Source organism: Solea senegalensis, unplaced genomic scaffold (genome assembly GCF_019176455.1).
Source record: "Solea senegalensis isolate Sse05_10M unplaced genomic scaffold, IFAPA_SoseM_1 scf7180000014938, whole genome shotgun sequence".
NCBI classification, from domain to species: Eukaryota; Metazoa; Chordata; class Actinopteri; order Pleuronectiformes; family Soleidae; genus Solea; species Solea senegalensis.
The window spans coordinates 60,232-74,106 of NW_025321175.1; the positions used below are offsets into that span (position 1 = coordinate 60,232).

At 40.7% G+C, this 13,875-nt stretch overlaps 1 protein-coding gene across 1 annotated transcript; it reads left to right on the forward strand.

Moving 5' to 3' along the window:
* Nucleotides 1–653: 653 nt before the first annotated feature.
* On the forward strand, nucleotides 654–13,797 carry lama3 (laminin, alpha 3). The gene is made up of 37 exons (XM_044016989.1): nucleotides 654–821; nucleotides 1,508–1,621; nucleotides 1,776–1,888; nucleotides 1,971–2,054; nucleotides 2,210–2,313; nucleotides 2,789–2,940; nucleotides 3,035–3,145; nucleotides 3,347–3,458; nucleotides 3,676–3,846; nucleotides 4,402–4,523; nucleotides 4,601–4,702; nucleotides 4,921–5,075; nucleotides 5,160–5,307; nucleotides 5,393–5,477; nucleotides 5,564–5,680; nucleotides 5,752–5,916; nucleotides 6,009–6,160; nucleotides 6,380–6,586; nucleotides 6,998–7,149; nucleotides 7,232–7,394; nucleotides 8,145–8,272; nucleotides 8,356–8,506; nucleotides 8,603–8,707; nucleotides 8,795–8,928; nucleotides 9,008–9,125; nucleotides 10,142–10,276; nucleotides 10,362–10,501; nucleotides 10,577–10,699; nucleotides 10,805–10,919; nucleotides 11,013–11,131; nucleotides 11,221–11,401; nucleotides 12,154–12,303; nucleotides 12,400–12,559; nucleotides 12,636–12,763; nucleotides 12,846–12,939; nucleotides 13,030–13,143; nucleotides 13,542–13,797. The coding sequence occupies exons 1-37, from the start codon at nucleotides 654–656 to the stop codon at nucleotides 13,685–13,687; spliced, it is 4,938 nt and encodes a 1,645-aa protein (XP_043872924.1). The 3' UTR covers nucleotides 13,688–13,797.
* The last annotated feature ends 78 nt before the right edge of the window (nucleotides 13,798–13,875 follow it).

Consider the following 13,875-nt stretch of genomic DNA (forward strand, 5'->3'; position numbering starts at 1 on the left):
CTTTTCGTGCCTCATCATGTTATGAACATGCTTTAACTATCAATGGCTGCTTTCACAAGATAAATAATCTTGCTTTTTTTATGATTCCAGTATCACTTTTTCATGCAAATGATTATAACAAAATAAGCTAAATGTTCAGATCATGTTACATCTTAAGACTTATATAAAGGGTGGTGGTGGTGGTGGTGTAAATCTGGAGGCCTAAATGTGTTTCAGGCTTCATTTTGTAATACAATACACAAACGTAATACAATATGTTTACTTTCAATGCAAAAAAAGTGATAAATGAAATGAAACTTCATGGACTGACTGATAATAAAGGGATTTCCTTCTGTCAAATTGTCTGCACATTGTTTATTTTTACAACCACATACACTTCTCTCACTTTATTAAGCTCTGCTGCTTCTTACAGACCATCATTTCTACAAGTACAACCACACCTCACTGAACTTTGAACCAATCATGGCGAACTCCTACATACTCACACATTGTTTCTCACAGTCCAACTCTTCATGCATCTCACATAAAAAAGCTCCAAGGGTCACCCGCTTTGTGGTTTACCTGGAGAGGAGGAGGAGGAGCTCTGAGAGACACAGAGGTTTTTTCTTTTTTTTTCTGCTTTTAGACTCTCATGGTAAACTGAAAAGCTAAGAATGCACAGGAAAACATCTTGGCCAAGTGGAGTATGGCTCGTTTTGCTTTGCATTGCTCTGGTTGGTTCCTCTGCTCAGAAACATCCAAAGAGTCAACATGACGGACACTCACATGAGAAGATACACAGCACGAAAAAGTACTGTGAACCTTCCTTCAGCAACCAAACAGTAGGTGCTACGACTACAGCGAAGCAGGTTTTAGTAGCTTTTGTTGTTTATGTATGCAGAGATAATGTAAGATTATTTATCTGCTGTGTCCTACAGCAGCAGCAGCAGCAGCACAGGGGACAGTGGAACAAGAACTGCTGAACTACTGTTTTATGACCAGTAGAATTCACTTTTCACGAGTGCTTTGTTGTGTCTTCACTCATACTCTCATACGCTCAACTTGTTTGCAGCACTTTACCAGCGCAAGACACAAGACACATCACTTCCTGTGTGCAGTGCAGGAATGTTGCTGAGCAACACAAGATCTTAAAAGGCTTAATCAGCATTTTGTGAAATAATTTGATAATGGTTTGAATGTAACAGAGGTTTGTTTATGTTTAAAGGTTTCTACAGTTTTAACTGCTAGATGATTTATGGTGCATGCTCAGGTGCATCTGATAATTTAATTCCTAATAATTCTTTAGCAAATACCATAACACCCTGTGTATTTTATTAAATTGGGCACAAAATGGCCTTGCATATGTCCATTTCTCCAACACACATGCTCCTCAGTGAGTGTAAGACCACACGTGTCCCTCGCCGCCTCACCCTGATAAACGTGATAACAGATGGTTGCTGCAGCACTGTTTGCTCATGTCAGTTGACCCACAGTCGATCACAGCTCGGCTCTTTGTGTGTCCACACAGAAGTGCGGCTCTGGCTTCTACAGAGAACGAACTGGACCATACCGGGGTCAGTGTGCGCCATGTCGCTGCAACGGACTCTCCGATGAGTGTGATGAGCAAACAGGGAACTGTGTGGTTGGTGTTATTCACTCACAAAGACACACAGACAGTGGCACACATTCATTTGTCCATTCACAGCACACTGGACGGTTGTGGCATTCGCAGGCACATTGCCAAATCAGATAAAACATATTGTTCACGTCATGTTTCATCTCTGACTAACCTCCAGAACTGTCCATTCAACACCACCGGTAATCGCTGCCAACGCTGTAAAGAGGGTTACTATGGAAACCCCGGCAACAGGACCTGCCAGGCCTGTCCGTGCCCTTTTACATGGAACAAGTCAGTCTCTTTGACCTAGCTCAAGCAGTTCATATATAGTCTTTGTGGGTGACAATGAATGTCTCATGTATTGTTTTTCCAGTTTTGCTTTGGCCTGTCTGGACATTGGCTCAGGTGTGGTTGAATGCTTGTGTAAACGCGGTTACAGTGGATTCAGCTGTGAGAGGTTTGTACACTGTTGAGTGACGCATATCATTTACATTTCATTACATTACCGAAATGTCCCTGAAGTTCAATGACACATGAGTGATTTTAACGTACAGGTCTGCGTATAAGAGCGTAACAAATTTTAAAACCTGTTTTGTTTCTGTTGTTTTTCAGATGTGCACATGGTTACTTTGGTAATCCACTGGTGCATGGAGGCAGCTGCAAGCCCTGCAAGTGGGGGGACAGCAACTTGGATGTTTGTGATCCTCTAGCTGGAGGTTATTATGCATTTTCAAATAGGGAGGGGACGATAACACTTGTTTGTTTCCGATACCAACATCACAGAATCGAGTATCTACTGATGCCGATATTAGTCCGACAATTTCATCTGTGCGATCTCCGATCCAGTGATTTATTTTCAAACATATACAACTGTAGATACTATATTTTTATTGGGGTAAGTGATTTAACATTGCTTTTCAATATGTTTGGTGGATTCACAAGTCTGATTAATGGTAATGGTAATTAATGGTCAAAATCTCGGTTATTGGCTAAGACAGGGGTGTCAAACGTAAATGACCTGGGGGGCCAATGGGCGTTGAGCCTGGTCAAGAAGGGGCCTTTCTTGAGAAGAAAATACACAATTTTCCATCATGATATCACAATTAAGATATTCATGACGAGATCACACTGAATTTCAAAGTAATGATGCAAAATGAAATGAATAAGATGTCTTCCTGTTTTTACTGACAGGCTGTGACAGTTGCACCTATACTTTACTAATTGATTTGGAGAAAACGGATGATAGTCTGACTTGGTTGGAGCAGCAGCTGCAGAACATCAGTCTTGTCTCTGGTTCACACTCAAATTTGACCAACCTGGAAGCTAACATCGCTGATATAAAGGTACTGGTTCATGCAGTTGTTACTCTACCTGTCTTTAGAGACAAACAAACAAACAAACAAACGAAAAAGAAACAAACCCGCCACTGTTTTCCAGATTTTGTCAGCGAGCTATAGCTCTGCTGTGAGACAACTGGAGCCAAAGTCTAAACAGCAGGAAGCAGACGTAAACATTGTCAGGAACAACTTGAGTCAACTTTTTCACAAGGTACCTTTTTTTGAGAAATTGTTTGAAATGTAAATGTACTGTTTAACATGAAGACAAAAAAAAAGTGCTTTCATTAGTTGATTTATGTTGCTAAACCATGCAACTCACAGATTATTAAGTGTCAGGCTCTGAGTAAGCAGATAAAAGTAAGTTGTGTATGAGAGGTTTTTGACATTATTTCATTTCATATCAACTTTCCAGACTCTTCAGTTTGAGTCAGATCTGGACAAGGTTTTGCAGAATGTAAATGGAACAAAGTTGAAGGCTGATGAACTGCTTCCTAAAGCTGAATCTCTCTTCACAGCAACACAGGGTTTGTACTTATATTGTGGTGGCATTGTACAATCATAATTAAGAGATTTATTATGTGATACTGTTAAATTATTCCAGAAATGATATTCAGGGGGATCAGATTTATTGTGTCCAAGACTTGGTGAGAAAAGTGAAATATTGGTTATGTCGAGCCTCGGCGAGCCGCAGCACCTCGATGCATCATCAACAATGCTATCTCTGTTATTGTGTTTTGTCAGATTTGATAAAACGTTTATCTGAGGTAAAACCCGGAGGATCCATTACTCTGTCAGAGAATGACAGAGTCAGGATGGTGGAGGAAGCTCAGCGTTTCGTGCAGGAAATGAGAGGGAGAAGCTGTGCTGCTCAGAGAGGCCGCGCTGGCAGCGAGCAGGAGGAGGCACACACATGTGAGGGGTTTTTAATTTATGTATTGGTTTGTTTTTGGTGTAGATCTTGTGTTCTGTCTGGTGCAATCATGTGTGATAAAAGCTCCACTTGTTTCAGAAACATTTACGACTGCATTTAAACAGCTTTCGCTTTACGCAATGAATTAACGACTGTGTAAAGTACAGGAATTCCTCTACACACTTCCTTTATAAGGGAAGGAAAAATAAGGAAATATTAAAGCAAGTGGGCTTTGAGAATAAATCATGGATTATTTTTTGTTCTGAGAAAAAATGGAATTGAAAGACATTAAATTATAATATTTGAAGACAAATGTGTTTATTTCCATATGCATACATACTCATTTATGGCCGAATCACTGTTATTTTGTTCAGTATTGACATCACAATTATTTATGGTGATTGTTCATTTGTAACGGGGGCTACATTCATCGTTGGGCTACATTCTGCTGAGTGAATCTTTAAGGGCCTCAAGCCTGATGAGTTTGAGAAGCCGTGCGTTATCATTTAACAAGAGGTTTTATCAGAACAGATAATCACACCACACAATCTCCTCAGTGCTCATCCAAGCTTCAGACTCTCTGAGGAAACTGGCCAAGCTGCTGTCAGAGGCAGAGGAGAAATTCAACGCAACTCAGGCCCTAAACCTGAAGAGTCGTGCTGCCCTTCAACATCTGTGGGTGAGCTGAAACACACACATTTCACATTTAGAAAATAACATATAGTAGTGTCATACTGACAACTTCACCGTCTTTAGATGAAGAATAAACTGAGCACTCTCCTCCCTGTGACTGAAATGACTAAAGATCTGCTACACAACGTTACTGACATCGTCTTAATGCTGAAGGACCGTCAACAAGTAAGTTGCCGTGTTTTACCACCATGGTTTCACACATGGTGTGAGTGTGAGAGTGGATGGTTGTTTGTCTCTATGTGGCCCTGTGATGTCCAGGGTGTAACCTTTCACCTCGTGTCAGCTGAGATTGACACGTGGAGGATACAGCGGTGGAAGATGAGTGAGCTTGCAGACTGACTTTTTGATTGCACAGGATAAAGTTTGCTGCGTGTACACTGCAGGAGTCTGAGAATCATGCGGCTCAACTGGATGGCGCTGGAAGGGAACTCTCCGTGAGACTGAATAAATCTTTCCAAATGAAGAAAAAGTGGGATGTTGTAAACAGAGCTGAGGAGCAGACGGAGCAGCTTCACAGAGCTGCAGCTGAATATCAGCAGTACGTTTGGAAAATAAAGGTGTAAGAAATAGATTAACACCAAGGAGAACTATGTTTATGTTGACTTTGTGTGTTTTATTGCAGAGTGTTTAGTAACTCCTTGGACAGTAATCAATTACTAAGTGTGCTGCGTAAAGGGGGTTACAACAGCGTCATAAATGCCATAGAAAAGGCAGAAGTGGCTGCAAATCAGTCCAAAGAGGCAGCTGATCGAGCCATAATGGCAAACCAGGTGATTTGATGAGCATTTATAAGTTTACTCATTGAAAGTGTTGATGAAAATCTATTGATATGATTCTCTCACTGTGAATTATTAGGATCTGGTGAAAAGAAGTAAAGGACTCAAAGAAAGCATAACTGATTTACAAACACAAGCCAGCGACACTCAGAGTTATTTTGACAGTGAGTAAAAAAAAACACACACACATCAATTGCAATATGTACAATTTTCAATGCACAAAAATGAAATGTGATTTCCTTCTGAACAGGACTTTCATATACACTGACCACCAGCAAACACCATGTGACAAGGGAAAAGGATAAAAGAGAGGCGCTGAAAATGAGCATCTCAGCCGTCGGCAGTGACCTCAGAGCGCTGAGAGGAGGTTTGTGGATTACACCTCAGGAGATATGAGGTGGCATCATGGCTGATCGTCTTTGTCTTTTTGATTTACAGATGACAACAAGGTCCTGATAGAGTCAGCGAAAATGGCTGCTTCTGTGTCTAAGTCCACAGTCAGAGCACTTACACAGAGAGTGAGGAATATCAGCCAAGAAATGGAAAGACTCACTTTAACCACTGTGAATATGGACAATGTGTTGACTAATGCAGAGCAGGCATGTAAGTATTCAATGGTAATAATTATATATTCTTAATACATTACTTTTAAGCGACTTAAAACATGAGTTTGGTTTACTTTCTGTCTTTTTCAGTGACAAACTTAGAGACAGCTCTTCCTGTGTTGACAAACCGCCTCAGACAAGTTGAGACTCTCAAAGGGAAAGTGGCGCCGAGTGCCAACATGACAGAAAGCATCAGAAGAATCAAGGATGTGGTAGATGAGACAAGAACCTTTGTCAACAGGGTAAAGTAGAGCCTAGTTCCTTTGATGAGTTGGTTCTCACCTGTCAGCTTTCATCTAAAATGATTATAATCAACATTTTTTTCATTGACAATCAATCAATTATCTATAATTACAGTGATAAAGTGAAGGGGAACAATCAACTGAGTTCTTGGTGTCTTTTGAGTTATTGGTTCTTATTCCAACCTGGTTAACACAGTAGTAATATTTTTTTTGTTTCAGCTTTCCATTGCCATGACGTTCAATGGGAAAAGTCACGTCGAGCTTCCTCCTCCGAGAATCCTCGAGGACATAAAACCGTTTACATCTGTCGATTTGCTTCTAAACCGCCATCAAAACAACCCCCCAAAGGCCGACCGCAGGCGAAGGCAACGGCAGGGCGATCAAAGAGATGCCAACCTCTTTGTTTTCTACCTGGGCAACAAGGATGTGAGTGTTCCTCCCCCTCATACACAAAGAGCTCGGCCTCACAACACTGATGTGATAAAGTGTTGCAGGAAAATAAAACTTTCTTCTAGATTTTCTTGAAAACCCCTGAGAATTAAAGACCCATGCAGTCCCCAACAGCCCCCCAATCAATATATTTGTTGTTATTTGTTATTTATTTTATTTATTTTAAGTCTTTTTGCATCATAAATGCATTTTTTTAAAGGTCATTTTAGTCTGAGACCGCCTGTTCTAGAGCAATGACAGCGGTCAGAATATTTAAAGCTACAGTGTGTAACTCGTGGTTTATTCTAGGTGCATTACTGAGACATTTGTTTATATTTAAAATGTCTTAGAGGAGCTTCAAACTGTCGGTATAATTATGTTTCTGTGGCTCTTATCTGTAATTCACAGGTCTCTGGAGACTACATTGGGATGGCAATCAGGGACAATGTGTTGATTTGTGTTTTCAAGTTGGGAGACGTCGTCCATGAGGTGGAAACCAGTCCAATAACAAGAAGCACCAATTTAAATTCATCATACTTTGACAGGATTGTTTTTCACAGGTACTAATGTAATACTATTATGATGCCAAACAAAACATACTTATAATTTACCTTCGTATCTTCGTGTCAACCAACCGCACAGAGTTTACCGAGATGCTGAAGTGATCATCATACGCAACTTCACATCACAACAACCCGTCAGACTCGCTCCCATACGCCACCTGTCAAACACAGTGACGAGCGTCCTCCACCTGGATCCAGACAGTGTTGTTTTCTACGTGGGTGGTCATCCTGACGACTTTACGGTAACTAAGCCCAGTTACTATTGCAGCTTTTTTTCACACTGGACCAGATCATCAGACAAGTGTGTCGTATTGTCTACTATAATATAATAAAAAATGTCAGACCCCCAAAAATCCCAACACAGTAAACAAGTATATACATACTCTACAAATGATGTGAAACACAGTTTCCAAGAAAAATAATCTGCACATACAATCCATATACTAAAATATTGATTTTCCTGCTCAGAATTCTGTCTTTGCAAATTAAAAATCTGTGTGATGCAGTATTTAGTTTTAAAATTCACATTTAGGGTGAGTACTTTGGTTAATACAGAACACAGAACTAACTCTAAAGTTGAGATATAAAATACGAAATCTAATTCTTTTGCTATATTAGAGTACACACAGTATGTAGTATGTCAAAATAATTTAATTTAATATCATTTTAATGTCTTAATGTCTCAGATTAATGTTTGGATTAAGGATCTTGTTGCTGTGGCCTTTATACTTCTGTACTTTACTTGATTATGTCTCTCTCTTTTTTTTACCTCTACTTTATTTTATTACAATTAGTCGTGCATTTTATATCTTAAATTGTTTCGTCTCCGTAACTATTTGCACTATCGATGCTGCCATCTTGACCAGGACTCCCTGGAAGAAGAGATATTGTATCTCAGAGGGACCGTCCTGGCTACATAAAGGATCAAATAAAAATAAATAAATAAAGAAAACGTTGTAGTTCACAACATGGTTTGTGTATTTTCATTCCAGCCTCCACTGGAGCTGCGTTACTCCAGTTTCAGAGGAGCAATGAAACTGTCGTACATCAACGATAAACCCGTGTCTTTGTTCAACTACAAACATGCTGCCAATATGAATGAAAAGCAGCCTTATATCAAGTAAGTTTTGTTATGGTTACAGAGGTTGGAGTTACACATATACATCAACATATGCTTCTTTGACATTTTATTTTTTAATTTAGGATTCCCAAAACAGAGGTGTCAGATTACTATGATGGGACAGGTTACCGCATGGCATTCGTAAAAGAGCCAGAGAAGAAAAGGAGAAGATTATTCAAATTTCACACCAACAGCAGAGAGGCAGAGGCTTTGTTATTCTACATTGGAAATGAAGTATGATGTTTGACTTCTTGAACAGATGTTCAGAATTGTATGCTCTGGGAAAGGATGGATCATAAATGTTGTGTTTATTTTTTATTTTTTTTACAGGCGTCGTTTCTTTGTGCGTTTGTGGAGCGAGGCTTCCTGGTGCTTCAGGCTCGACAAGCAGGTCGCGAGCGCAGAGCTCAGAGTGCTGAAAAGATTACTCTATTTGTAAGAGGATCTATAATTAGTCAGTGGAATGAAAAATAACACACTTTGTGAACGCATGTGATTTTTTTCTTTCTGTTTCTGTCGTAGGACAAAGCTTTTATAATCACCGTCGCAGAACAATTCACTGTTCATTATGGACAACAAAGCATTTCCACAGAGCACATTCACGCAAACTACACGAGTTATTATGTCGGGGGTTTGCCTGCACATCTGAGGCTGAGGTAACAAAACAGACACATGGTTTAGCTCGTCTGATAAGCATTTTTTAAACTTCTGTCCTATCATGTGTTTGACAATCAGGCACAACATCACAGCTCCACCACTGAGAGGATGTGTCGATCACGTGACGGCAGACGCTGAGATCATCGAGTACAACAGGACGTTGGGCGTCGCTGATGGATGTCCACATTCACTACTGGTAAACTGCTGAAAACGATGACAATGAGTCATGGCTGCCTTAAAGCTGCAGTAGGCAGGATCACTGGAAATAACAGTTGAATTATGGAGTTTAATCCACAGTTTATTGAAATACTAACTTTTGTTGAATCATGTCTCTCTCTGTGCTGAGCTGCTCTAATCAGATAAGCATTGACAGACTCACTCGTTTCATACACGACAGATGACCTGAGATAATCTCTCCATCTCTGATAATGACTCACGCTTTAATGTGTTTGTCTGACTAATGGAGGGTTTTAGTGCTACTGTGGTGAGAATGACAACATGACAATATAAGTACCCACTTTTCTCTCTAAAGTGTCCTGTGATTGAACAAAGTCCCATCACTCTGTGAACTACCTTGGGATTAGACTGGTCAGAACGTCTTATCACACTCCAGATTTAGTTGGAAGGCTATACTATACTATGTACCAGTGCTTCCCAAACTTTTTGGGGGATCATTTTTCAAAGATGGCAAACCATTGTGATTTGGTAAAAAAAAAAGAAGGGCGAGCACAAATCGAGGTCCAAAAAACAGGTCAAGTCTCAAAAACAGGTAACAAGCAGAAAACTAGAAACACTGCAAAGTCTGCAGAGAACGGTGGAGGAGCACAGCTGTGTGTGTATATATATATATATATATATATATATATATATATATATATATATATATATATATATGCTGCTAAGGAGAATGAGCTGCCAGTGTGAAAGACATCAGTGAAGCCAGCTGAGGTGATTACCATGCCGAGAGTCAAGACAGGATGTGAGATGACAAGAGAGTTAATAAACTAGTAAACATATTAAAATGTAATATTAAAACAATAAGAAAACTCTTGACAATTACTTTGAATTGGTAAAGTACATTTACAGAGATGTGTTATTTTTGGGGAAAATCTGTAAATAAACTGTACATAGTACTACTGTGACTATACGCTATACTATACTATACACCATACTACTATGATATACTAAACATGTGTGTTTCTGCTTGTGTAGGGTGTCCGTACAGCTACATTGTACTCAGCTCTGCCTCTTGATTCCCTGTTTGTCTGGGACGAGCGGCCGGTCACAGTCTCTCTGGGTTTCAGGACCACAGACAGAGATGGAACTCTTGTCAGGAGCAGATCTCAGGTAACGTCTGGCAACCGCGTATCCATCTTTAAGTGACAATCAACAGATCAGGAAGAATCCATTAGTTTTCTCTCATCTCCTACAGGGTTCCTCTGCCTATGGCCTTCACTTGTCCCTGAGTGATGGTTATGTGGTATTTAACAGCAACAATTACAGCTTGAAGTCTGATGAGAGATACAGTGATGGAAAATGGCACTATCTGTCTGCAGTGAAGACGCCAAAAGGGTAACATGTGTCCTCTTTGTGTCAGCACTTAACTTTAGAGAAGCACACTGCTGAAGTTGCTGTTGTTTTCCTCAGGTTGGAGCTCAGTGTTGATAATATAAAAGCAGCTCAGGCACCGTTACACCATTTCCGAGCAGTGGATCAGAAATCACAAGAGGAGAAATTCAAATGCTGCATCTCTAACCTTTATATAAGAAGGTCTGTTTATGTTATGGCATGGTGTACATACTGTATATGTATGTTTGAGTTAAGTGTCAGTTTTGGCCGTTGTGTTGACATGAAGTGATGTTTTCTCTGACACAGGCTTGAGCAGAACTTCATACCTGCTGATCTAAGCTCTCTTCCTCAAATGGGAGACATGCTTGTTGGCCAGTGCAGTCTCCACACGGAGCCAAAGAAGCACCACAACAACAAACATGTGAGCACAACAGGGCACTCTTTCTATAATGCTACACCACAATAGTGCCACTGCTTTCAGTAGTAGAAAATGATGCAGGTCATTTCTCTACAGGTCCAGGGCCCCACAGGCAGCCAGTGTAAACACCAACAGTCCCACCGCGGTGAACACCAGCTCTACGATGAACACAGCTGGCTCAGTTACTCGCTGCCACAAGAGGATCTTAATTACAGGTAATGGTGGTTAAGTGTCGAGTAAAATTGCTCGTCTATTTATTAGTATAAAGATTAAAAGGGACTCTGCTGCTCTTTTCATGCCCCAGGCCTCACTTATCTGTTGATGTCAAGACCAAATCATCCAAAGGGCTGATCCTCCATGTGGCAGGGAGAGGAGCTGTGCCACTGCTGGCTCTGTACGTGGCTAATGGAAAGATCAAGATGTCACTGGGGCAAAACAGACTCATCCAACACAAGCAAAACAGCAACGACGGGAACTGGCACAGAGTAATTGACTTTTAGCATGAGACGAATTCTGTTGCTCAAATGTGACAGAGTAGTCAGCCTTCAGAGGCGGACACTGTCAATCATTGCACATCTTTGTGAAAACATATTATGTTACCATATTAGTATTTTTGACACATTGTCAGGGATGTAAGTCACACAATTTGAGGTAAACGTCTTGTCATCCTCATTTCCTCACTCATTCATTCACTGTCTACTGCTTTATCCTCCTCGTGAGGATCACAGGAAGATGGAGCCAGTCCACATAGGTGACATAGGGTGAAAGGTGGGGTACGCCGTGGACAGGGTTAAGGTTAGGGTCGCCAGTCCATCGCAAACAACTATTCACTCTCACATTCACAACTACGGTCATTTTAGATCGTCATAGTAACCTCTGCATGTTTTTTGGACTGGGGAAGGAAACCCAAACTCAGCCCCTCATTTCCTCTCTCAAAGACAAAAGTATCGCACGCAGTTAAAACGCGATAATGTCGGGCAGAAATTGATGGGAGACGCCTTGACCCATTATCTATGGTCAGCGTTTGATCACTTGTGCACTGTACATCTAACACACCCTGTATCAAGTGTAGTAGTTATAGTTATGTTGTTTGCACCTATGCAGACATTTGGTCCAGAATATACAGTGGGTTTCTTACAAAATGTGAATTAGATTACAGTGACTTGGTGACTTTATGCTGACTGTCTGTGTGAGGCATCATACCTGGCTGTGTGACACTTTGTTTCTGTGTTTGTAGGTTGAGCTCAGTGTGGAGAAACACACTTTCCATCTGTTGGTTGATGGAGTTCGAGTGACCGACGGTCACCTACCAAACGATGAGGGCTCGTCTTTGGACCTGTCCAACACTGTTTATCTGGGGAGTGATCTGAAAAGTAGAACTATAAAAGTCCGTATCAAACCTCAGTCGTTGTCTGACAGGCTTTTTTTTCCCCCAACATTATTTACAAATAAGAATCTTTCCTCTTTCCTCGTTCACTCACAGGGGTACAACATTCCCATGAACAGCATTACCGGCTGCATACGGGATTTCAGAATGAATAATGTTGCTGTTGGGGAACCAGAAACAAGCTACAGAACATTACCCTGCCCTGATGGGTTCACGGAGATGGGAACGTACTTTGGTGGTGGTCACATCATCTTAGGTTTGATGTTGTATTTTACTAATCTTGCCGTATGACATGTGAAAGCTCAAATCTAATAAAGAACTCTTGGCTCTAGATAATTACCTCACCGTCAGCTCCCACTTTGTCTTGTCCTTCGAGCTGCGCCCTCGATACCTGACAGGTCTTCTCTTTCTCGCTCGAAGTGACAACGCCAGCCTCAGTGTTTACCTAATGGAAAACAAGGTTAAAGCAATGACAGCTGACCATGCAGCAATTAAAACAATTGTATTAAATATCTAATTGACGGGCTGAAATCTCTTCACAGGTGGGTGTTGAAGTGAATATTGGTAACACTGCTGTCAGTGTCTCTGTGACTCCTCGTAAAAGTCTCTGCAATGGAAGGTTTCACACGGTTACAGGTACGATTGCACATGTTCACACCTCCACACAAATGTCCCCATATTAGTGAAAGGCTGTGAATTTTCAACTCTCGTGCTATTGTCCCTCAGTGTCCAAACAGAATGACGTTTTCAAAATAGCCGCGGACGCCACGTCTGAGGAGAAAGCCTTCCCAGTCACAGCCCTGTCACATGCGACAACACTGAAGTATCTCCACATCGGAGGTAAAACTGTTTCCCTGAATTTCTGACAAGTTTAAAAGACTTTAATATTTCATGGCTGAACAATGTCAACAGGAAATAAATCCAAGACCTTCAGTGCAAACAGAAAATGGTCAACCTTGGGCTGTTTCGAACTTAAAGGTTATGCGATCATGAATAACAGTCAATGACAGGGGTGAAAAGAAACACCACAGGCAGTGGGAATGCTTTTAATACCCTTTGTTTGGCAGCTTCACCTGGGTTTAAAAAAATACCCACTCATATCAGAGTGAAAGAGGCTCAAGTCAGCACTCTTGCCTTTGCAACAAGAAGATCACAATAAGGTCCTATTGTTGATATGATTCAATAGCCATGAAATTTAACTTATCAAATCAATCTAATTTTCAATTTTCCTCATCTAGGGACCAGAAATTACAGCCAAGTCCCTGTGTCCTCACCATTTGTGGGCTGCTTACGAAAAGTGAAGATCAACGGACGGCCTGTTGTTTTTGAGACAGAATCCACATTGACTGATGCCGTGAGCCTCAGTGGATGTCCCAAAGGATAAAGTCATTACTTTGCGTCAAAGTCATATGTGCCACATGTGTTTGCCTGAAACCACAGAGCCTCATTTGATTTTATACTGAAAAGAAACCAAATAAATGTTTATGTATATGAGGATGAATTTACTGACATTTGCCCAGAAGTCAGTGATCATCCCAGCGTGGGATTTTTTTCATTTTTATATTAATATAA